Source organism: Hyperoodon ampullatus (genome assembly GCF_949752795.1).
Source record: "Hyperoodon ampullatus genome assembly, chromosome: 1".
In the NCBI taxonomy this organism is placed as follows: Eukaryota; Metazoa; Chordata; class Mammalia; order Artiodactyla; family Ziphiidae; genus Hyperoodon; species Hyperoodon ampullatus.
The window spans coordinates 27,649,023-27,673,453 of record NC_136914.1 but is presented as its reverse complement, the minus strand read 5'-3'; the positions used below and the strand labels follow the sequence as shown (position 1 = coordinate 27,673,453).

The window sequence follows — 24,431 nt, the reverse complement described above, 5'->3', positions numbered from 1 at the left end:
ATTCTGCATTTCTAAGAAGCTTCCAGGTGACGACCGTGGTCTAGAAGACGAGCCGAGCCACAGATGTGACACTTGCAGGCCCCAGGGGACCAAGCTCATCTGTGTGCAGCAGGGGAGGCGGGAGCTTGGCTACGTGGCTGGGCGTCCACGTTCCGTCCCGTAAGCAAGGCCCTACAGGACACGGGGCAGACCCAGAGCTGGAGGGCAGGGCCTCAGCCTCCAGCACAGCGCAGTCTTGCCTCAGGTCCTAACGTGTCAGGAGTGGGTGGATTAAGGTTTAAGAAAATATTTTATATGTTTAGAAGAGTTGAGAGTCATTCTTATTTTTTTAGGGAAGAAATTGTATTTAATTAGATTAATTAATTAATCATTTTTAGTTGAAGTATAGTTGATTTACAATGTTGTGTTAGTTTTAGGTGTACAGCACAGTGATTCATATATATATATTCTTCTTCAGATTCTTTTCCATTATAGGTTATTACCAAATATTGAGTATAGTTCCCTGTGCCATAGAGTAGGTCCTTATTGGTTATGAGAGTCACTCTTTAAAAATCAGAATATTGGAGTGTGCAGTGAAGCGGAGGCAGAGCGGCTCCGCGAGCTCCTCTCTCTCCACTTTCCCATAGAGAACCCCTGACTGGCCGCTGAGGGCGAGCCACACACACGCCCTCGCGCCCGGCGAACCCGCGAAGTCAGTATCATATGACACAGGCTTTGCCGCAGTTCATCTTCCTCCCTGTGTACTTTCCGTTTGCCTTCCTGGAATTCTGCTGCATCACAGAAGCTGGAAGTTCTGATGTTCCATTGAAATCACGATGGAAAGTCTTGACTTGACCGGTCAGAGCAATGAAAGGCGGTAATAGAAATAAAGATTATTCCGCAGAAGGAGAAGGAGCTGGAAAAGGACCAAAACGAAAGTGCCTTCAGTGGCATCCATTGCTAGCAAAGCAACTTCTTGACTTTTCAGAAGAGGAAGAAGAGGAAGACGAAGAGGAGGATATTGATAAGGTTCAACTTCTTGGGGCCGCTGGTCTAGAGCAAGATGGTGAAACTGAAGATGATGAATCACCAGAACAGCGAGCCCGGAGACCAATGAATGCATTTCTCTTATTTTGCAAACGTCATCGCTCTCTTGTACGTCAGGAACACCCCAGGCTTGATAACCGAGGTGCTACCAAGATACTAGCTGATTGGTGGGCTGTTCTCGATCCAAAGGAAAAGCAGAAATACACAGACATGGCCAAGGAGTATAAACATGCATTTATGAAAGCAAATCCTGGCTACAAATGGTGTGCTACCACAAACAAGCCTGTGAAATCCCCAACATCCACTGTCAATCCACGGGAGAAACTATGGGCCTTCCCATCTGACTCTTCAAGAGCCTTGCCAAGCCCCAAGAAAACAAAGCCTGAAGAAATGCCTCAGCTTAACTTTGGGATGGCTGATCCTACTCAAATGGGAGGCCTGAGCATGCTGCTTTTAGCTGCAGAACATGTTCTTGGGACACAAGAGATATCCTCTGGCACTTGCAGGCCTGATGTTTCAGAATCCTCTGAATTGCGTCAGAAGTCACCATTATTTCAGTTTGCCGAGATATCTTCAGGTACCTCCCACCCTGATGTTCCGTCAAAACAATGTCAAGCATCAGCCTTGTTTCAGTTTGCAGAGATTTGTTCGAAGACTTCACAGTTGGGCTGTGCTGAACCTGTAAAACGCTGTGGAAAGTCTGCCCTCTTTCAACTGGCAGAGATGTGCCTGGCATCAGAGGGGGTGAAAATGGAAGAATCAAAGCTAATAAAAGCCAAAGAATCAGATGGCGGAAGAATTCAAGAATTGGAGAAGGGCAAGGAAGAAAGAGAAATGAAAATGGAGAAAATCGATGAAGGCAGGTTCCAGAAAGAAGCAGAATTTGAAACATCAGCTAAGGAAAATGTAAGAGATTCTAAGGAATTACGAAATTTTGAGGAGCTGCGAATGGATGATATAATGGGTATAGAAATGGAAGCTCCTAAAGCAATTAAAAAGGAAGAATTAGAAGACGATCAAAAATGTAGTCACTTCCCTGATTTTTCTTACTCTGGCAGTAGCAAGATAATAATAAGCGATGTTCCCAGTAGAAAGGATCCCATGTGCCATCCTCATGGCATTAGGATCATCGAGGATCCCACAGCATTAAGCAAACCAGACAAGCTAAAAAAGAAAAAGAAGAAAAACAAAATGGATCGACATGGAAATGATAAATCCACACCCAAGCAGACTTGCCAAAAGAGGCAGTCCTCGGAATCTGATATCGAGAGTGTCATGTACACCATTGAAGCTGTTGCAAAGGGAGACTGGGGCATCGAGAAGCTTGGAGATACCCCTCGCAAGAAGGTCCATACATCCTCGAGTGGCAAGGGAAGCATTTTGGATGCCAAGCCACCAAAGAAGAGAGTGAAATCAAGAGAGAAGAAAATGTCAAAGGAGAAATCCTCAGACACCAGCCAAGAGTCAAGACCTCAAGATTTTATCAGTATTTCTGCCAGCAAGAACATTTCTGGTGAGGTACCAGAGGGTATAAAAGCAGAACCTTTGACCCCTACGGAGGCTGCATTACCACCCAGTCTATCGGGACAGGCCAAGCCTGAGGACAGTGAGTGTCACAGAAAAATAGAGACTTGTGGCTCCCGGAAATCTGAGAGGTCTTGCAAAGGTGCTCTTTATAAAACCCTGGTGTCGGGCCTCCCTGGTGGCGCAGTGGTTGGGAGTCCGCCTGCCGATGCAGGGGATACGGGTTCGTGCCCCGGTCTGGGAGGATCCCATATGCCGCGGAGCGGCTGGGCCCGTGAGCCATGGCCGCTGAGCCTGCGCATCCGGAGCCTGTGCTCCGCAACGGGAGAGACCACAACAGTGAGAGGCCCGCGTACCGCAAAAAAAAAAAAAAAAAAAAAAAAAAAAAAAAAAAAAAAAACCCTGGTGTCTGAGGGTATGCTCACGTCTCTGCGAGCTAATGTTGGCAGAGGGAAACGAAGGTCAGGAAAAGGAAAGTCCTCTGATCATGAAGAGTGTTGGCATGAAGAAAGCTGGACGTTTCACCAGAGTGGGACCAGTGGAAGCAAGAAGTTCAAGAAGACAAAGGCAAAGGAAGACTCTCTCATTGGCTCAGCAAAGCTGTGTGAAGAATGTGAAAAGAAATTCCACAGCCTCCCTCAGTATAGTCCTGTTACATTTGACGAGAAATGTGTACCTGTCCCAAGAAAAAAGAAGAAGACTGGACATATGTCCTCAGAACCGACCCAAACCAGCAAAGGTCCTTTCCAGTCTGAGAAAAAGAACTTATTCCACAAAATTGTCAGCAAATACAAGCACAAAAAGGAGAAGCCTAATGGTCCGGAAAAAGGAAGTGGGGATAAATGGTCAAACAAGCAACTCTTCTTGGCTGCCATTCACCCTACAGAAGCCGTATTTTCAGAAGACAGAAACACCACAGAGCCTGCTTATAAGGTTAAAAATGCCCCATCCATTCCCAACACTCCAGAGCCAACAACAGTGCAAGAACCCTTGGTGGGCAGTCAAAAGAGAAAAGCAAGGAAAACCAAGATCACACACCTTGTCAGGACAGCAGATGGCCGGGTATCACCAGCAGGAGGTACTTTGGATGACAAACCAAAGGAACAACTGCAGAGGAGTCTCGTTAAGGTGACCGAGACAGGCTGCAATGACGAATGCTCACACAACCAAGAGGCCACGGAGACGCGGAGCAGCACCCCGGAGATGCCCGCCGTGTCTGCGTTCTTCAGCCTCGCTGCGCTGGCCGGAGTGGCTGCCGTGGAAAATGCATAGAAGTCAGAGATCCACTCCGCTCACCCATGACGGACAGCCAAAAGAAATGCCCCAGACTCCTGTACTTATTTCTTGCGCTGACCAGTGAAGCGCCCTTTAATTGTAAAACATTGTGCTTTACCTACTACCCTAGCCTTGTCTTTATTGAGAGATGCTAGTGAGTCCATGTGGTGGAAACTAGAGACAGCAAACAAGTGCTTGTTGCCCTACACGGCCCAGATTCACTTGAAGCAGAAGTTGGCACCCTGGGCCAGTTTGTTCTTTCAGAACCCAGAGTCTTTGAGGGTGATGTTGTCTGTCTGATAATGAGCAGAAATGGGATGATCCTAGAGCTTTGCTTTCTATTGAAGGCTTTTGATGGTAATAGGTGGTAACTTGGTAAAAGGCTGCCTTTACTGTAGCTCATCCAGCATCTCTTTTACCAACCAGAGAGTGTGAAACTAGTTTCATATATTACCTAGTTATTCTTTCCAAACAAAAACAAAAAACAAAAAAACAAAAACTGACACACTGCACTAGTTATTATTAGATATTCTTAGTCTTTTTTGTACATGGAGGTTTATGTTCTAAGATGGTTTATATAATAGGTTATACCTACATTTATATTGTAGAATAATATTAAAAAGCCTCTTCCAGAGACTCCCAAACAGCACGGGCAGGCAGATGTACCAGTGTTAGCGGTGTATGCTCGGCCTTGTGGTCCATCTATTCTGCACTTTTATATTTGCCACCAGAGTGGTAGTTTGCTGGCCAAAAGAGAAAGAGAGAGAAGAAGAAAAATTACAGTTCTTACAGCAGAATTTGTTTCTTAGCCTTGAGTGACCAAGAAGAATTTGCTTGGGTCCAATTGTGGCGAATATTTTCCCAGACAGGGGAAGAGTCCAGCAGATTACAGATTACTGATGTTTTCATGCCTTGAGGATTCTTTTATTTTTACACAAGGGTCTGAGTGACCAATGGATCGTTCATACAGACAAAAAAAGAAACATAGTATTCAGAAGTGACCTTAGTATTACTTCACTATTGAGAACACATTGAAGACACACTCACTTTGTGTGGTCTTTGAGCTACAGCCCTTTTACATGCATCCCAGACAGACTGGACGGGTAGCAATTGCTATGCACAGCCTAATTGGCACTGCAGGTTTTTAGAGCCATTTTGAGTTTTTGTGGTTACGGAGGTATTGATGAGGGAGGTGTGCCTGACCAGAGTGGGACTCGCAGTTATAGATCCACCTGCAAGTTTCCTGTTTCCTTTTCATGTTTTGTTGCTTTTGAGCATAAAACCAACTATACATATTCCAGTGCAACTGGATTAACTGGCTTAGAACATTCAACATATTGACTCCACCACCTGACGTTCACAGTATCTTGTTTCTTAGCAACAGATGCAAAGTGATAAATCAAAATTAGTCGGCGGCTACAGATTTTACAGGGTATTTGTTCCATAGCACAAAGTATTTCCCCACTCTTGCATCACAGCACAAACTACCAAATTTTAATTATTGGATTCCAGCAATAATTTTTACTGGTTTTCAAAGTGGCGGAATTTTGATAGTGTTAGTTCAAGGTGGAAACTTTTGAATTAGATCTCTAAATGGTGACAGTTTACAAGGTTTTATCTAGCTATCTTATTTATACTTGACTGAATTGTAATGATGATTTTTTTTCTAATCGTAATTTGACCTAATAGCCATACAAAAAAATGACTCTATTAGTACTGACTAGGTTTAGCTTTTCACGGTTGTAGATGTTACTTCAGTTTCGGTGCGGGAAAACATGTACAACATACTAACAGAATTGAAAAAGAACAGAGAGATTTGGGCTCTTTATTTTTTCAAAGCAGGTAAAGAGGGCATCAGGGCATTGGAACGGTGTCCTCAAAAATGCATATTCCTTGTGGGCATGGAGGAAGAAGGAATTAGTAAGCAAGGTTAATCAGAGGCAGAAGCTTAGCCCCATTCACACAGAAATAAATCAGGTGAGCAACCCCAGATTTTAGCATGATATTTTTACTATGATGCTGTTGTATTAATATTTTCTAAATTTCGAAACACAAAGTGAATGTTTGAAAATTGCTGGGTCCCAGTGTTGGTGGCTGTTGGAGTTTCTGGACCACTTGCTAGCAGTGATTTAAAACTTATAATTAGCTAAAATCCAAAAAAAAAATAAAATCAACAACAAAAATTGTTTGGTGCAGAACATGCACCTTGACAGTGGCACTAACTTGTTATTCTCTAGAACATGTTAGAATAGGTCTATTTTTGCCAGTGCCCTCTCCTCCAGTCCTCTGATTACGTTTCACTAGAGTTCCTTAACAGAGTGCTGTATATTCATGGGACCCTTTTTAAAAAGAAGCAAAACAAAAGATGACTTTTTTCTATGTGATTAATATATCTTACTTGATGTGCTTTTCCTAAACCTCAGTGGCTTTTCCCTTAGGCAGGGGTCGGGGTGGAGGGCAACCTACTGGATACGACTGTTTTCAGATACTTTAGAAAAAAAAAAACAACCCACCTTTTTGTAGACATGCTTAATTTTTAAGCGGTTAGGCACTGAGAGTAGCAGAAATCCTGCAAAGCTTTATAGTCTTTTCGACACTCACCTTGTCATTTCTCTGAGTAATGTCTTGATTTCAAAAATAGTGCTTTTCTCATGCCCTGAATCCACTGGAGAGGGGTGTTGGTATTTTCAGGTAACAACATTTGTGAGCACACATATTGCAGACCAACATGTAGTACCCTCCCCCATTTATCATTTTCATTTCACTTCTCTCATTCTTTTTTATTTTGGAAAATCCTATTGCTATGGTGTGTACCTTCATCTGCCAGCAAACACCATCTACACTAACATTTGTCCCACAAGCATCCTCAAGAGAAAAAGTTGTTGCACCTTATGTATATCTCAAGCAAACCAAAATATGATGCTCTTCTGCTTTTGTTTTATTCTAAATTGTTGTATCATATCTTTCTGAAACCATTCTGAATCTAGTTGAAATTCTCAATATTTATGCTTTTACCTTAATTTCTAGATTCAAACCTGTGTATAAATCTTTTGAACAAAATTGTCCTAGCCCTTCTGTGTGTTGCTGGAAGTGGATGATTTAGTCTCAGATGGAGACACAGTACTGTTCCAGTTTTCTTTAGCCTTTTATTTATTTAGTTATTCTGGGTATTTTCCTATGTAATTTTGAAGTGTGTAGAGTATATTATAGTTAGTGAAGCGGCAGCTCTAAGAAGCTGAGTGAAAGAGAGAAAATACTGTAAGACGCCCTTCTTAAGTGTTTGTTTGTTTGGATAACTGTAATGAGGCCAGGAAAAGGCAAAAGGTCCCACAGCCACTTTGAAGACACAGGTTCTTATCCCCAAACTAGGTTAGGTCCCAGATTTTAGATCAAAATGGTGAATTCTTGAAAGCCCTCTTTTTTTTTTTTTTTTTTTTTTTTTTTTTTTTTTTTGTGGTACGCGGGCCTCTCACTGTTGTGGCCTCTCCCGTTGCGGAGCACAGGCTCCGGATGCGCAGGCTCAGCAGCCATGGCTCACGGGCCCAGCCGCTCCGCGGCATATGGGATCCTCCCAGACCGGGGCACGAACCCGTATCCCCTGCATCGGCAGGCGGACTCTCAACCACTGCGCCACCAGGGAGGCCCGAAAGCCCTCTTTTTTAAAAGGATATATCATACCATTGTAATTCTGACAGTCTTTTCCCCCCCGAAAATATATTTATTTAATTCCGTCAGATGAGCTTTCTACCAGTGCCCCCTCAAAGCCATGCTGAACTCATTCCCACGTTGTCACTGTTATTATAGTTCCTGCCATTCAAACTGCTGCAGAGAAAAAAAGGGATGGAACACTATGAACAAAAAGGAGCATCTGAACGGGTCTGGTTATTTAGAATCCAACTTGTGTAATCCCTGTCACTCTCTTATCAAGTCAGATGCTACTCTGCCTGAGTCATAGAAAATTTTGTTTGCACTCTGTAGTCCTTGGCTCCTCCTCTGGAAATGTTTGCACCTATGTAAAATCTCAAGCAGATTATAAATCAATACAGCACTAGGAGTAAGCTGAAAACTGAATGACATGTTTTGTTTATACAGTTCTGGGGGAGGGATGGGGAATATCAAGTAACTCTGTTCCAAGTTTGGCATTTGGCATTAATGTGAAGCAGTGGGACCATGCTGCCTGCTAAAGTACTGTATGAATCCTAAGTGTTCTGGAGACCAGCAGCTGGAGGCTGGAGGCCAGCATCCATAGAGCAAAGGGGAAGCATCGCCGCTTCTTGGGGGAAAAGGAAGGAAGTCGTGCAAGGCCTGGAGTCCTCATTTGTAAAGGGAAAGTCGGGGTGTACGGGATGCTGTGAGAAGGTTCACCTTTGATTGCACTGCTCCACAGAGCCCTCAGATAAGGCCAATCCTAATGGGCTACCTCGGCTTTAACGGTTAATTTCAGTAAGTCCTGTTTCAAAGGTTTGTCTTTTTTTGCTTCTACCGTCAGTGCCACTGTTTTCCACTGCAGTGTTTTGACTTCCCAAACCACCTTCTCCAGAGAGAACAATGTATTGCTGAAAATGGGCAGTAGAAGCAAATGCTCTTATTACAGTTGACCTATAAAGTATTCAGAGTGACTGTTAGGTGGGAATTAAAATTTAGCTTTCCCCACATAGGATCTTGTTTTGCACCTTATAAAGAGTGTACTAATTGTTAATTAGGTGTTGCTTTTATTTATACAAGCATTCCCAAAGAATTAGATTTGGATTTTTTGTTTATTTGAGTTTGGGAATTTTTTATTTTACAGTTATCTTATTTAGATTGACTAACATCATACTTACAATAAAAAAAGAAACAGTGGTTCAGTTCATCTTACCAGATATGTCTGGTGATGTATTCAGAGTCTGATGGACTGCTTTGCTTTTATATAGTTTGGAAGTGATAGTGAAGTTGATTATACCCCGTATTAAATGACCTTGTCCTTTTCACTGGGGACATTATCTTACATTTTAGAAAAAGAAGCAGCAAAAGAGTGAACAACAAGACAAGTACATTTGATTCCCCTCATACACCTCCATCTGTTTGTGCTACGCTTTCCTTAAAAATATCAATATACATTTTCTTCACACATACAAAAAGTTTCCTCTCCTGGCCAAATTTTATTTGCGGTGGTATGATTTATGCTAATAACGGAAAAGAGGAAACCTTGTACTTAGAAGTTCGGTGGCCACTGTTTCCTTGTTGCAGTCAGTGGTCAAAATTGTTCCTGCCCTGAAGTTGATCTTTTTATTTATTTATTTATTTATTTTTTAATTTTTTTATTAGTTTCTGCTTAATAACAAAGTGAATCAGTCATACATGTACCTCTGTTCCCACATCCCTTCCCTCATGCACCTCCCTCCCTCCCACCCTCCCCATCCCACCCCTCCAGGCGGTCACAAAGCACCGAGCTGATCTCCCTGTGCTGCGGCTGCTTCCCACTATCTATCTACCTTACGTTTGGTAGTGTATATATGTCCATGCCTCTCTTTCGCTTTGTCACAGCTTACCCTTCCCCCTCCCCATATCCTCAAGTCCATTCTCAAGTAGGTCTGTGTCTTTATGCCCGTTTTACCCCTAGGTTCTTCATGACATTTTTTTTTTAATTCCATATATATGTGTTAGCATACGGTATTTGTCTTTCTCTTTCTGACTTACTTCACTCTGTATGACAGACTCTAGGTCTCTCCACCTCATTACAAATAGCTCAGTTTCGTTTCTTTTTATGGCTGAGTAATATTCCATTGTATATATGTGCCACATCTTCTTTACCCATTCATCGGATGATGGACACTTAGGTTGTTTCTATCTCCGGGCTATTGTGAATAGAGCTGCAATGAACCTTTTGGTACATGTCTCTTTTTGAATTATGGTTTTCTCAGGGTATATGCCTCGTAGTGGGATTGCTGGGTCATATGGTAGTTCTATTTTTAGTTTTTTAAGGAACCTCCATACTGTTCTCCATAGTGGCTGTACCAATTCACATTCCCACCAGCAGTGCAAGAGTGTTCCCTTTTCTCCACACCCTCTCCAGCATTTATTGTTTCTAGATTTCTTGATGATGGCCATTCTGACTGGAGTGAGATGATATCTCATTGTAGTTTTGATTTGCATTTCTCTAATGATTAATGATGTTGAGCATTCTTTCATGTGTTTGTTGGCAGTCTGTATATCTTCTGTGGAGAAATGCCTATTTAAGTCTTCTGCCCATTTTTGGATTGGGTTGTTTGTTTTTTTGCTATTGAGCCGCATGAGCTGCTTATAAATTGTGGAGATTAACCCTTTGTCAGTTGCTTCATTTGCAAATATTTTCTCCCATTCTGAGGGTTGTCTTTTGGTCTTGTTTATGGTTTCCTTTGCTGTGCAAAAGCTTTGAAGTTTCATTAGGTCCCATTTGTTTATCTTTGTTTTTAGTTCCATTTCTCTAGGAGGTGGGTCCAAAAGGATCTTGCTGTGATTTATGTCATAGAGTGTTCTGCCTATGTTTTCCTCTAAGAGTTTGATAGTTTCTGGCCTTCCATTTAGGTCTTTAATCCATTTTGAGCTTATTTTTGTGTATGGTGTTAGGGAATGATCTAATCTCATACTTTTACATGTCCCTGTCCAGTTTTCCCAGCACCACTTATTGAAGAGGCTGTCCTTTCTCCACTGTACATTCCTGCCTCCTTTATCAAAGATAAGTTGACCATATGTGCGTGGGTTGATCTCTGGGCTTTCTATCCTGTTCCATTGATCTATCTTTCTGTTTCTGTGCCAGTACCACACTGTCTTGTTTACTGTAGCTTTGTAGTATAGTCTGAAGTCAGGGAGCCTGATTCCTCCAGCTCCGTTTTTCGTTCTCAAGATTGCTTTGGCTATTCGGGGTCTTTTTTTTTTCCAAACAAATTTTGAAATTTTTTGTTCTACTTCTGTGAAAAATGCCAGTGGTAGTTTGATAGGGATTGCATTGAATCTGTAGATTGCTTTGGGTAGTAGAGTCATTTTCACAATATTGATTCTTCCAATCCAGAAGCATGGTATATCTCTCCATCTATTTGTATCATCTTTAATTTCTTTCATCAGTGTCTTATAATTTTCTGCATACAGGTCTTTTGTCTCCTTAGGTAGGTTTATTCCTAGATATTTTATTCTTTTTGTTGCAATGGTAAATGGGAGTGTTTTCTTGATTTCATTTTCAGATGTTTCATCGTTAGTGTACAGGAATGCCAGAGATTTCTGTGCATTAATTTTGTATCCTGCTACTTTACCAAATTCATTGATTAGCTCTAGTAGTTTTCTGGTAGCATCTTTAGGATTCTCTATGTATAGTATCATGTCATCTGCAAACAGTGACAGCTTTACTTCTTCTTTTCCGATTTGGATTCCTTTTATTTCCTTTTCTTCTCTGATTGCTGTGGCTCAAACTTCCAAAACTAGGTTGAATAAGAGTGGTGAGAGTGGGCAACCTTGTCTTGTTCTTGATCTTAGTGGAAATGGTTTCAGTTTTCCACCATTGAGGACAATGTTGGCTGTGGGTTTGTCATATATGGCCTTTATTAGGTTGAGGAAAGTTCCCTCTATGCCTACTTTCTGCAGGGTTTTTATCATAAATGGGTGTTGAATTTTGTCAAAAGCTTTCTCTGCATCTGTTGAGATGATCATATGGTTTTTCTTCTTCAGTTTGTTAATATGGTGTATCACATTGATTGATTTGCGTATATTGAGTAATCCTTGCATTCCTGGAATAAACCCCACTTGATCATGGTGTATGATCCTTTTAATGTGCTGTTGGATTCTGTTTCCTGGTATTTTGTTGAGGATTTTTGCATCTATGTTCATCAGTGATATTGGCCTGTAGTTTTCTTTCTTTGTGACATCCTTGCCTGGTTTTGGTATCAAGGTGATGGTGACCTCGTAGAATGAGTTTGGGAGTGTTCCTTCCTCTGAAATTGTTTGGAAGAGTTTGAGAAGGATGGGTGTTAGCTCTTCTCTAAATGTTTGATCGAATTCGCCTGTGAAGCCATCTGGTCCTGGGCTTTTGTTTGTTGGAAGATTTGTAATCCCAGTTTCAATTTCAGGGCTTGTGATTGGTCTATTCATATTTTCTATTTCTTCCTGATTCAGTCTTGGCAGGTTGTGCATTTCTAAGAATTTGTCCATTTCTTCCAGGTTGTCCATTTTATTGGCATAGAGTTGCTTGTAGTAATCTCTCATGATCTTTTGTATTTCTGCAGCATCAGTTGTTACTTCTCCTTTTTCATTTCTAATTCTATTGATTTGAGTCTTCTCCCTTTTTTTCTTGATGAGTCTGGCTAATGGTTTGTCAATTCCTTAAGTTGATCTTTATGCACAGAATTAGTTATTGTGAACATTACTACTCTTTCCAGAGATTTTCTAATAACTTGGGCCAGAACTGGTTACCGAGGAGCAAGGACCTAATTCCATGCCTCCACACCCTCCCACTGCACCGCACCACACGTCTTACCTCACAAGCTCTAACCTAAATCACAGAGGCACGTGTTTGGTGGACTAACCATGACCTCCCCTGGCGGCCTCAGGGGAGTGCTCACGTCCACTGACACCTCACTTTAGTGCCTCAGCTCGTAGCGGCAGAACTGGGGTGGGGGAGGTTTGTGATCTGGAGCTCAGCACATGCTCGGCAACATGTTTCTCATTTCCTTAGCATTCATGGCTTGCTCTCAGGAATCTGCTGAAAAGGAATAAAAACCACCTGAGAGTCCACGTTACCAGATTATGAACTTTTCCCATAGGTTTGAATTGCTTACTTACCTGTTATAAATTAACCACAGCTTCATTTGACCACCAGGTCTTAAGTCTGTTGACAGTTTTCAGCATGACCGAATGGCTCATTTTTCTTGCTTTCAGAAATTGGCTTGGTTCTCTTTAGAGTTGGTGTAAACATGCCATGTAATAAATGATTTCCACTTAATGGTACAACAGAATTATTGCTTTCTTAGATGTATGTGTCGTAAAAGTCAATCTACACGTTTATATAATTTCTTTCCTCAAAATCTTATACTTAATTTGATATTTCTAAAACTTGCACATGTAAGTCATGTGTATAACATGCTAAAGTACTTTAACTGTGATCTTAAAACTGAATAAAAAATATTTAATAAAAAATCAGAATATTGGGCTTCCCTGGTGGCGCAGTGGTTGAGAGACCACCTGCCGATGCAGGGGACGCGGGTTCGTGCCCCGATCCGGGAAGATCCTACATGCCGCAGAGTGGCTGGGCCCGTGAGCCATGGCTGCTGAGCCTACGCGTCTGGAGCCCGTGCTCCACAACAGGAGAGGCCACAGCAGTGAGAGGCCTGCGTACCGCAAACAAAACAAAACAAAACAAAAAAACTCAGAATATTTTAGTATTGCAAGAGTTCTGCAGCTCTTAATAGTTTGTAAATCCACTATCTCATTTGTAATTAACATTCTCAATTCTCTTACTCTATGCCTTTTTATAAGGGAATAGTTAAGACAACTTTCTTTGTTGAAAAGGGTATAAGGTATGACAAAGCCCTGAGATATTTCAGGAAATTGTATTTATTGAGAAACTGACCAAGAACCCACATTTTTCCCTGTTACTGTAAGAAGTCTCCAGAGAAAGATTTTCAAAGACTGTCAGTTCAGTTCTTCTCACTGGAAGAAGTCTGGCTCTTTTGATCCCTAACTGAATTTACATAAATCATCTACCTTTGACCATTCAGAGGTACTTAAGAACATTGCTTTTGTTCTGGACCATATGATGTATTTTAAAATTTAAAGTTGAAACATAACATATAGTGCTTCTTTGCAAATATGAGTCCAAATAAGAACAGAAATCAGTCACTGTAGAAAAACATGTAGCCCAACAGAAATCTTGACTGGGCAAGGAAGCTTCACCTACTTCACCTAGGGACGAACCCGCGTCCCCTGCATCGGCAGGCGGACTCTCAACCACTGCGCCACCAGGGAAGCCCTGAAAGGAATTTTTTATCCAAAGTTTATAATGAGTGTCTACAAATCAGTGAGAAAATTACAAATGCCCAGTTTAAAACTGGGCAAAGGATAAAGACAAGTTATTCACAGAGCAAACTGTATAAATAATAAATCAACACATAAAAAAATGTTCAACCTCACTAGAAATCAGGGAAAAGCCAATTTAAACATGAGATAGTATTTTTAACTTCAAATTGGGGGGGAAAACCGAAAGAGGGAGTGTTGAGGAAGGATTTGGGAACCAGTTCTTTACATATAGTACTGATAAGGTTGTAAATTTCAGGGAAATTTGTGAAGGAACATTTCAAAAGTTTATACATCCAGCAGTTCTACTTCTATAAATCTTTCCTAGAGATATGTGTACCTGTGTGCAAATTTATATTTACAAAGAAATATTTTCTGCTGCATTGTTGGCAATGACAAAAAATTAGAAGGAACCCAAATTCCCATCAATATGAGTGGTTAAATGACAGTAGAGCCATACTCTAGAATGCTCAGCTTCCAGTAACCAGAATAAGCTCAACCAATGTGCACTGATGTGAAAAATTTCCAAGATACATCTTAACCCCCTTGGTAGTATTCTTTTTTTTTTTTTTAATTTAATTAATTTATTTTTGGCTGTGTTGGGTCTTCGTTTCTGTGCGTGGCTTTCTCTAGTTGCGGCGAGCGGGGGCCTCTCTTCATCACGGTGCGCGGGCCTCTCACGGTCGCGGCCTCTCTTGTTGCGGAGCACAAGCTCCAGACGCGCAGGCTCAGTAGTTGTGGCTCACGGGCCTAGTTGCTCCACGGCATGTGGGATCTTCCCAGACCAGGGCTCGAACCCGTGTCCCCTGCATTGGCAGGCGGATTCTCAACCACTGCGCCACCAGGGAAGCCCCGGTAGTATTCTTTATATCTTAAAATGTGCATACCTATGACACATAAATTCCATGTCTAATTTTCTGTCCTACAAACCTACGAAAAGCTACAGACTTCTGATCAATATCCCCCAAACTATTGTCAATTGTAAGAAGTATGTCCAAAAGAAAAAAAAAAGAATCAGAAATCTGTTCAAAACCAGCAGATTTTAAAGAACTAATTATCCCCTCACCCACCTCTGTTTTGCTAGAGCAACACTGGAAGACTGCAACTAGGAAAGAGAGCAAGCCTAACTCCCACCTCAAATCTTGTCTCTCAACTACAGGGTATGATGAAGTCATTTAAAAAATATATTTAAAGGAGACTGAACCCTTAGGTGAAAGACCCCAAGAAGTTATTTCCCTAAAATAGACAGTAAATAAGGAATTTGGAATGAGTTGCAGTGGAAAGATGTGAAATGTCTTTCTTTGGGTCTTCTTAAAATGATAACATTCCCACATATGTCTGCAGTGTTTTAAATATTTTACATTTATGTAGTAAACATTGAAAGACAGAAAGACAGAGGTTATTTCCAACTAGATGTTATCCTTTCCCCCCAATGGAACTATGCTTTCCTTTCTAGACACATGAGCTCTCCTTTTTCGAGTCTGAGATTGGAAGTTCTCATGGTTGAATTGTTAACACATTTATCTTTATTTGGGTTGAGTTTGATCCAGCTACTCTGAAGACTATGGTTTCTTCACTAAAAATTGCTTCAGTTGTAGATTTATCACCTGGTTGGCAAACACTGGCTAACTTCAGGCACAAGAACATTACTCTGAACCTGGGTGTGGTTAGTGAGATAGAAACCAACATTATTTTTTCCTTCATGATATGAAATATACTCTATCTTTACTCCCAGGGTTTTGTCCAAAAAACTCATAAAACATAAATTGACTCTGCCATTCAGACTCCCATGTTCTCCTCCAATGGACACAGCAAAGTCTAAGTTCAATTACACCAAGACTGATGCCAAATTTCAAAAAACGAGAGCACCCTCCATTTCTGCTAGTGCCAGGTGTGTTGTTCCAGGTGCACAGAAGTATCTTAAAAAGTCTTAGTAAATCTCATTCTACAATAAATAATTACTCAACAAGTTCTCTCTGGACCAGGGTATACTAAGCCAGTGTCTGCTTTGTATTGCAGGTGAAGAAGTTTGTGGTCTTTCATGGAGCTTCCGTTTACCAACCTGGAAATGGCATTCATTTTATTGGCTTTTGTTATCTTTTCCCTCTTTACTGTGGCTTCCATCTACACTGACCCGGATGAGAGGAATGAAGGTAAACAGAGAGAGCTCTTCATAAGAGTCCCCGTTTCCTTTCCCCACCCAATCATCTTTCTCTATGGTTTGATTTGGTTTAGTTTCTATTCTGTATGTGAGAATGAGTTTGTTTTGGGGTGTGCTGTGTGTGTGTGTGTGTGTGTGTGTGTATGAGAGAAAGCAGACAGAGAGACAGAGAAGGAGAGTTTTATTAAATAGCCTGAAATATCTACTGTGGCATTTTACCATTATTTATTAAGAGAGGTTTGGAAATGGAAATGATTATTCACATGACTTTTAATCCCAGAATTTTGCAGGTCTTATGCTCTGAATTTTATATATATATATATATATATATATATATATATATGTATATGTATATATATAATTTTTCTTTCACCATCCTCCCATCACTGCCCCTCATCCCTGTCCCCCATCAGAAACTTAAAATGTGCAAAAAGCACAATATCTTTCAAAGTCATTAAAGGTAATTTTCACAGGCTAAATGCAAGTTCACAAGAAACAAATTCCATTATTGTATACATATATGGTGTGTGGAGGTGTGCATTTTTGTTCAACTATAAATAAGAAGGAAAAGAATTAAAGGTTTTTTCCTAATGAGCTCTTGTCAAAGCCCAAACTTTCAAAAAAAATGTAGAAGCGTTTAAAAAACTCAACACCACATGTTTGCTTATTGCCAATCATAACAATTATTAGCAATAATATGTAATTTAAATGGCAGTTCTTGGTATTTCACTGTAGTTCAGGTCCTACCAAATTTCACACAAAATTAATGGTGACTGACCATTTTTGAGGGCAAAAATTATATATATATATATATATATATATATATATATATATATATATGTATGGCATATGCTAAGGAAATAATATATGTTTGTAGAGAATAAGATAAAATCATAAAAAGAAAACTGTGCTTCCTAAAATTGTGATACCTCTCCATCAATTTCTGGCTGTGAAAGAAGTGCTCTCTGTAAAAGACAATAGTATTCTCCATCTTATAAACATACTACATTTACAGAAGTAGAAAACAAGAAGCCACAGTAAACAGACATTCCAATTCGTGCTGACATGAAGATTGGGAAGCATAACTGGAGTCCGTAAAGTCTTTTTCATGCTCCATATTGTTTTAGTTTAAAATGGGTTTGGCTGAAAGAAAGAGTAAGAGCAAAATTGCAGTTACTTTAACTAGATGATAATGTCTTTCTCTCACACATAAAGGAAGCCTGGGGGTAGGAAGTTCCCTCCTGACACGACTCCCTGGTGTCCTGGACCCAGGCCACACTGTCTTGGTTCCCTCCCATCTTCTATGGCAGCTCCCATGTCCGGCACTGACCCAGCTGGCCCATCTTCCACTATCATCTATGCATGCCTGTCAGCAAGAAGAAGCAAGAGGGCACACCTCTGTCTTTTAAGAGCGCTCCCAGAACCTACACTCACCACTTCCCTTTGGCCAGAATTTAGTCCACGGACATACCCAAAGGAAAGCTGGGAAATGTAATAGTTATTCTGAGAGGCGTGTGCGGAGCAAAAACTTTGGGTTTTGTTCCTAAAGGAAGAGTGGTACAACCAGCAGTGTCTGCCAGACACGTAGACTCCTAACCATGCATTCACTACGGGGCTGGTAGTCATGAAATCGGGGAATATTTGAGCTAGAAGGAATGTTAAGAGAGCATCTGATTTACTGATGCTTAACCAGAACTGAATATCAGAAAGGCACCTCATACTTGGGGCCCATCACAAACCCAGCAAATACGCATTTCTGGGTGTCCCACCTGGCCACGTGTCTTTAAACAAGACCCCCTACCCACCCCGCCCCCATTTTTCTAGCTTTCTTCTCTGGTTAAGAAGCATTGACCAACTGTTCATATTTCAGATGTGACCACAGAGACCAACAAATATTTAGTGAGCTTCTCAGGTGCTCAGTTAATTAGCAGAAGAGCCAAAACTAGAGCACAGACTCCCCGTTGCAAGTTCCTGCCCCCTCTCTGCACTCCCATGACTCCCCAGTTATGATCCATGGACACAGAGAGCCAGAAGACTGGGCCAGTCATAGAAATTTACCTTTCCTTTACACTTCTGTATTCCGTTTTTCATAAGTTCCTTTTTCTTCTGCTCTATTCCTCCTATATCTGAGGTCTACTTTCCAAGCTAAAGCAATTCCTCCATTTGAATACTGTTCACTGACAGAACTAGACCCAGCTGCCCAAGAATTCTCATCGAAGAACACCCTTGCTTCCCTTCGTGACCACCAGGTCGGTGCCAAGCACAATTTTGCATGAAAGTACAAAATGTATACACTTTCCTAAATGTGGTAAGACCCAGGAGTAAAACCTACCTTCATTAAAATTGCAGGGCTATTTTAATATCCTTTCTGGCACAAGCAGAGAATTGCAGGGGCCACAAAAATAAACTTAAGAGAGGCAGATTTAATTTCACATGTTTATTTAAAATCTAATAGACTCAGCTATGGGTAATGAAGAATCTAAATCTGAATGGGACTCAGCTCCTATGTCAGGGAGCTGATTGTCTCGTGGAGGCTTCAGTTGTATAACCAGAGCAGACCCAGTGAATGGGCTACCAGAGTTTTCAACTAAGGAGGATGGGGTCAGAACGGAAGCTCTTTCTTTGGGGTATTGCGGTGGGCTTCACGGAAGAGGTGGCCACCCTGATGCGGGTGATATTGACAGAGTAGGGTGGGTGGGGTGCATTCCAACTAAGAAAACAGCTTAAGGAAAATTACCTGACCGCAAAAAATTAAATGTATAAGAGGAAAAATCAACTATAGTTTGGAATGTACCTTAAGTCCAACAAGGAATTGAACAGAACTGATCATTGGCCAGTATCTTCTCAAGTCCTTCAGAGGTCAGAAGACGAACAAAGCATTTTAACAGGGCGTCTCTTAAACGTAAGAGATGGGTGCCTCTGACCTCAGCCTCCCACGTGAGAGCAAAGGCTCTCAAGCTCTAACTTGCACATAAGTCACCTAGAGATTTTATGAAAAAGTAGACTACTGTTCAGTAGGTCTGGGTGGGACCTGAGATTCTGCATTTCTAAGAAGCTTCCAGGTGACGACCATGGTCTAGAAGACGAGCCCAGACACAGATGTGACACTTGCAGGCCCCAGGGGACCAAGCTCATCTGTGTGCAGCAGGGGAGGCGGGAGCTTGGCTACGTGGCTGGGCGTCCACGTTCCGTCCCGTAAGCAAGGCCCTACAGGACACGGGGCAGACCCAGAGCTGGAGGGCAGGGCCTCAGCCTCCAGCACAGCGCAGTCTTGCCTCAGGTCCTAACGTGTCAGGAGTGGGTGGATTAAGGTTTAAGAAAATATTTTATATGTTTAGAAGAGTTGAGAGTCATTCTTATTTTTTTAGGGAAGAAATTGTATTTAATTAGATTAATTAATTAATCATTTTTAGTTGAAGTATAGTTGATTTACAATGTTGTGTTAGTTTTAGGTGTACAGCACAGTGATTCATATATATATATTCTTCTTCAGATTCTTTTCCATTATAGGTTATTACCAAATATTGAGTATAGTTCCCTGTGCCATAGAGTAGGTCCTTATTGGTTATGAGAGTCACTCTTTAAAACTCAGAATATTGGAGTGTGCAGTGAAGCGGAGGCAGAGCGGCTCCGCGAGCTCCTCTCTCTCCACTTTCCCATAGAGAACCCCTGACTGGCCGCTGAGGGCGAGCCACACACACGCCCTCGCGCCCGGCGAACCCGCGAAGTCAGTATCATATGACACAGGCTTTGCCGCAGTTCATCTTCCTCCCTGTGTACTTTCCGTTTGCCTTCCTGGAATTCTGCTGCATCACAGAAGCTGGAAGTTCTGATGTTCCATTGAAATCACGATGGAAAGTCTTGACTTGACCGGTCAGAGCAATGAAAGGCGGTAATAGAAATAAAGATTATTCCGCAGAAGGAGAAGGAGCTGGAAAAGGACCAAAACGAAAGTGCCTTCAGTGGCATCCATTGCTAGCAAAGCAACTTCTTGACTTTTCAGAAGAGGAAGAAGAGGAAGACGAAGAGGAGGATATTGATAAGGTTCAACTTCTTGGGGCCGCTGGTCTAGAGCAAGATGGTGAAACTGAAGATGATGAATCACCAGAACAGCGAGCCCGGAGACCAATGAATGCATTTCTCTTATTTTGCAAACGTCATCGCTCTCTTGTACGTCAGGAACACCCCAGGCTTGATAACCGAGGTGCTACCAAGATACTAGCTGATTGGTGGGCTGTTCTCAATCCAAAGGAAAAGCAGAAATACACAGACATGGCCAAGGAGTATAAACATGCATTTATGAAAGCAAATCCTGGCTACAAATGGTGTGCTACCACAAACAAGCCTGTGAAATCCCCAACATCCACTGTCAATCCACGGGAGAAACTATGGGCCTTCCCATCTGACTCTTCAAGAGCCTTGCCAAGCCCCAAGAAAACAAAGCCTGAAGAAATGCCTCAGCTTAACTTTGGGATGGCTGATCCTACTCAAATGGGAGGCCTGAGCATGCTGCTTTTAGCTGCAGAACATGTTCTTGGGACACCAGAGATATCCTCTGGCACTTGCAGGCCTGATGTTTCAGAATCCTCTGAATTGCGTCAGAAGTCACCATTATTTCAGTTTGCCGAGATATCTTCAGGTACCTCCCACCCTGATGTTGCGTCAAAACAATGTCAAGCATCAGCCTTGTTTCAGTTTGCAGAGATTTGTTCGAAGACTTCACAGTTGGGCGGTGCTGAACCTGTAAAACGCTGTGGAAAGTCTGCCCTCTTTCAACTGGCAGAGATGTGCCTGGCATCAGAGGGGGTGAAAATGGAAGAATCAAAGCTAATAAAAGCCAAAGAATCAGATGGCGGAAGAATTCAAGAATTGGAGAAGGGCAAGGAAGAAAGAGAAATGAAAATGGAGAAAATCGATGAAGCCAGGTTCCAGAAAGAAGCAGAATTTGAAAAATCAGCTAAGGAAAATGTAAGAGATTCTAAGGAATTACGAAATTTTAAGGAGCTGCGAATGGATGATATAATGGGTATAGAAATGGAAGCTCCTAAAGCAATTAAAAAGGAAGAATTAGAAGACGATCAAAAATGTAGTCACTTCCCTGATTTTTCTTACTCTGGCAGTAGCAAGATAATAATAAGCGATGTTCCCAGTAGAAAGGATCCCATGTGCCATCCTCATGGCATTAGGATCATCGAGGATCCCACAGCATTAAGCAAACCAGACAAGCTAAAAAAGAAAAAGAAGAAAAACAAAATGGATCGACATGGAAATGATAAATCCACACCCAAGCAGACTTGCCAAAAGAGGCAGTCCTCGGAATCTGATATCGAGAGTGTCATGTACACCATTGAAGCTGTTGCAAAGGGAGACTGGGGCATCGAGAAGCTTGGAGATACCCCTCGCAAGAAGGTCCATACATCCTCGAGTGGCAAGGGAAGCATTTTGGATGCCAAGCCACCAAAGAAGAAAGTGAAATCAAGAGAGAAGAAAATGTCAAAGGAGAAATCCTCAGACACCAGCCAAGAGTCAAGACCTCAAGATTTTATCAGTATTTCTGCCAGCAAGAACATTTCTGGTGAGGTACCAGAGGGTATAAAAGCAGAACCTTTGACCCCTACGGAGGATGCATTACCACCCAGTCTATCGGGACAGGCCAAGCCTGAGGACAGTGAGTGTCACAGAAAAATAGAGACTTGTGGCTCCCGGAAATCTGAGAGGTCTTGCAAAGGTGCTCTTTATAAAACCCTGGTGTCTGAGGGTATGCTCACGTCTCTGCGAGCTAATGTTGGCAGAGGGAAACGAAGGTCAGGAAAAGGAAAGTCCTCTGATCATGAAGAGTGTTGGCATGAAGAAAGCTGGACGTTTCACCAGAGTGGGACCAGTGGAAGCAAGAAGTTCAAGAAGACAAAGGCAAAGGAAGACTCTCTCCTTGGCTCAGCAAAGCTGTGTGAAGAATTTGAAAAGAAATTCCACAGCCTCCCTCAGTATAGTCCTGTTACATTTGACGAGAAATGTGTACCTGTCCCAAGAAAAAAGAAGAAGACTGGACATATGTCCTCAGAACCGACCAAAACCAGCAAAGGTCCTTTCCAGTCTGAGAAAAAGAACTTATTCCACAAAATTGTCAGCAAATACAAGCACAAAAAGGAGAAGCCTAATGGTCCGGAAAAAGGAAGTGGGGATAAATGGTCAAACAAGCAACTCTTCTTGGCTGCCATTCACCCTACAGAAGCCGTATTTTCAGAAGACAGAAACACCACAGAGCCTGCTTATAAGGTTAAAAATGCCCCATCCATTCCCAACACTCCAGAGCCAACAACAGCGCAAGAACCCTTGGTGGGCAGTCAAAAGAGAAAAGCAAGGAAAACCAAGATCACACACCTTGTCAGGACAGCAGATGGCCGGGTATCACCAGCAGGAGGTACTTTGGATGACAAACCAAAGGAACAACTGCAGAGGAGTCTTGTTAAGGTGACCGAGACAGGCTGCAATGACGAATGCTCACACAACCAAGAGGCCACGGAGACGCGGAGCAGCACCCCGGAGATGCCCGCCGTGTCTGCGTTCTTCAGCCTCGCTGCGCTGGCCGGAGTGGCTGCCGTGGAAAATGCATAGAAGTCAGAGATCCACTCCGCTCACCCATGACGGACAGCCAAAAGAAATGCCCCAGACTCCTGTACTTATTTCTTGCGCTGACCAGTGAAGCGCCCTTTAATTGTAAAACATTGTGCTTTACCTACTACCCTAGCCTTGTCTTTATTGAGAGATGCTAGTGAGTCCATGTGGTGGAAACTAGAGACAGCAAACAAGTGCTTGTTGCCCTACACGGCCCAGATTCACTTGAAGCAGAAGTTGGCACCCTGGGCCAGTTTGTTCTTTCAGAACCCAGAGTCTTTGAGGGTGATGTTGTCTGTCTGATAATGAGCAGAAATGGGATGATCCTAGAGCTTTGCTTTCTATTGAAGGCTTTTGATGGTAATAGGTGGTAACTTGGTAAAAGGCTGCCTTTACTGTAGCTCATCCAGCATCTCTTTTACCAACCAGAGAGTGTGAAACTAGTTTCATATATTACCTAGTTATTCTTTCCAAACAAAAACAAAAAACAAAAAAACAAAAACTGACACACTGCACTAGTTATTATTAGATATTCTTAGTCTTTTTTGTACATGGAGGTTTATGTTCTAAGATGGTTTATATAATAGGTTATACCTACATTTATATTGTAGAATAATATTAAAAAGCCTCTTCCAGAGACTCCCAAACAGCACGGGCAGGCAGATGTACCAGTGTTAGCGGTGTATGCTCGGCCTTGTGGTCCATCTATTCTGCACTTTTATATTTGCCACCAGAGTGGTAGTTTGCTGGCCAAAAGAGAAAGGGAGAGATGAAGAAAAATTACAGTTCTTACAAGCAGAAATTGTTTCTTAGCCTTGAGTGACCAAGAAGAATTTGCTTGGGTCAAATTGTGGCGAATATTTTCCCAGACAGGGGAAGAGTCCAGCAGATTACAGATTACTGATGTTTTCATGCCTTGAGGATTCTTTTATTTTTACACAAGGGTCTGAGTGACCAATGGATCGTTCATACAGACAAAAAAAGAAACATAGTATTCAGAAGTGACCTTAGTATTACTTCACTATTGAGAACACATTGAAGACACACTCACTTTGTGTGGTCTTTGAGCTACAGCCCTTTTACATGCATCCCAGACAGACTGGATGGGTAGCAATTGCTATGCACAGCCTAATTGGCACTGCAGGTTTTTAGAGCCATTTTGAGTTTTTGTGGTTATGGAGGTATTGATGAGGGAGGTGTGCCTGACCAGAGTGGGACTCGCAGTTATAGATCCACCTGCAAGTTTCCTGTTTCCTTTTCATGTTTTGTTGCTTTTGAACATAAAACCAACTATACATATTCCAGTGCAACAGGATTAACTGGCTTAGAACATTCAACATATTGACTCCACCACCTGACGTTCACAGTATCTTGTTTCTTAGCAACAGATGCAAAGTGATAAATCAAAATTAGTCGGCGGCTACAGATTTTACAGGGTATTTGTTCCATAGCACAAAGTATTTCCCCACTCTTGCATCACAGCACAAACTACCAAATTTTAATTATTGGATTCCAGCAATAATTTTTACTGGTTTTCAAAGTGGCGGAATTTTGATAGTGTTAGTTCAAGTTGGAAACTTTTGAATTAGATCTCTAAATGGTGACAGTTTACAAGGTTTTATCTAGCTATCTTATTTATACTTGACTGAATTGTAATGATGATTTTTTTTCTAATCGTAATTTGACCTAATAGCCATACAAAAAAATGACTCTATTAGTACTGACTAGGTTTAGCTTTTCACGGTTGTAGATGTTACTTCAGTTTCGGTGCGGGAAAACATGTACAACATACTAACAGAATTGAAAAAGA

General features: G+C 41.8%; 2 protein-coding genes across 4 annotated transcripts; both read left to right on the top strand.

The window, feature by feature from the left end:
- Positions 1–846: 846 nt before the first annotated feature.
- Positions 847–3,822, top strand: LOC307055777 (HMG box transcription factor BBX-like; the record flags this gene model as incomplete). Of its 2 annotated transcripts, XM_079708022.1 has the most annotated exons (3): positions 847–2,712; positions 2,956–3,289; positions 3,440–3,822. In XM_079708022.1, the coding sequence occupies 3 exons, from the start codon at positions 847–849 to the stop codon at positions 3,820–3,822; spliced, it is 2,583 nt and encodes an 860-aa protein (XP_079564148.1). The 2 variants fall into 2 exon arrangements, with proteins under 2 accessions (XP_079564148.1, XP_079564147.1); XM_079708021.1 differs by having other exon boundaries at positions 2,956–3,822.
- Positions 3,823–19,888: 16,066 nt separating this feature from the next.
- Positions 19,889–22,621, top strand: LOC307063957 (HMG box transcription factor BBX-like; the record flags this gene model as incomplete). Of its 2 annotated transcripts, XM_079720367.1 has the most annotated exons (2): positions 19,889–22,088; positions 22,239–22,621. In XM_079720367.1, 2 exons carry the CDS (start codon positions 19,889–19,891, stop codon positions 22,619–22,621), a joined length of 2,583 nt encoding a protein of 860 aa, XP_079576493.1. The 2 variants fall into 2 exon arrangements, with proteins under 2 accessions (XP_079576493.1, XP_079576492.1); XM_079720366.1 differs by having other exon boundaries at positions 19,889–22,621.
- Positions 22,622–24,431: the final 1,810 nt, after the last annotated feature.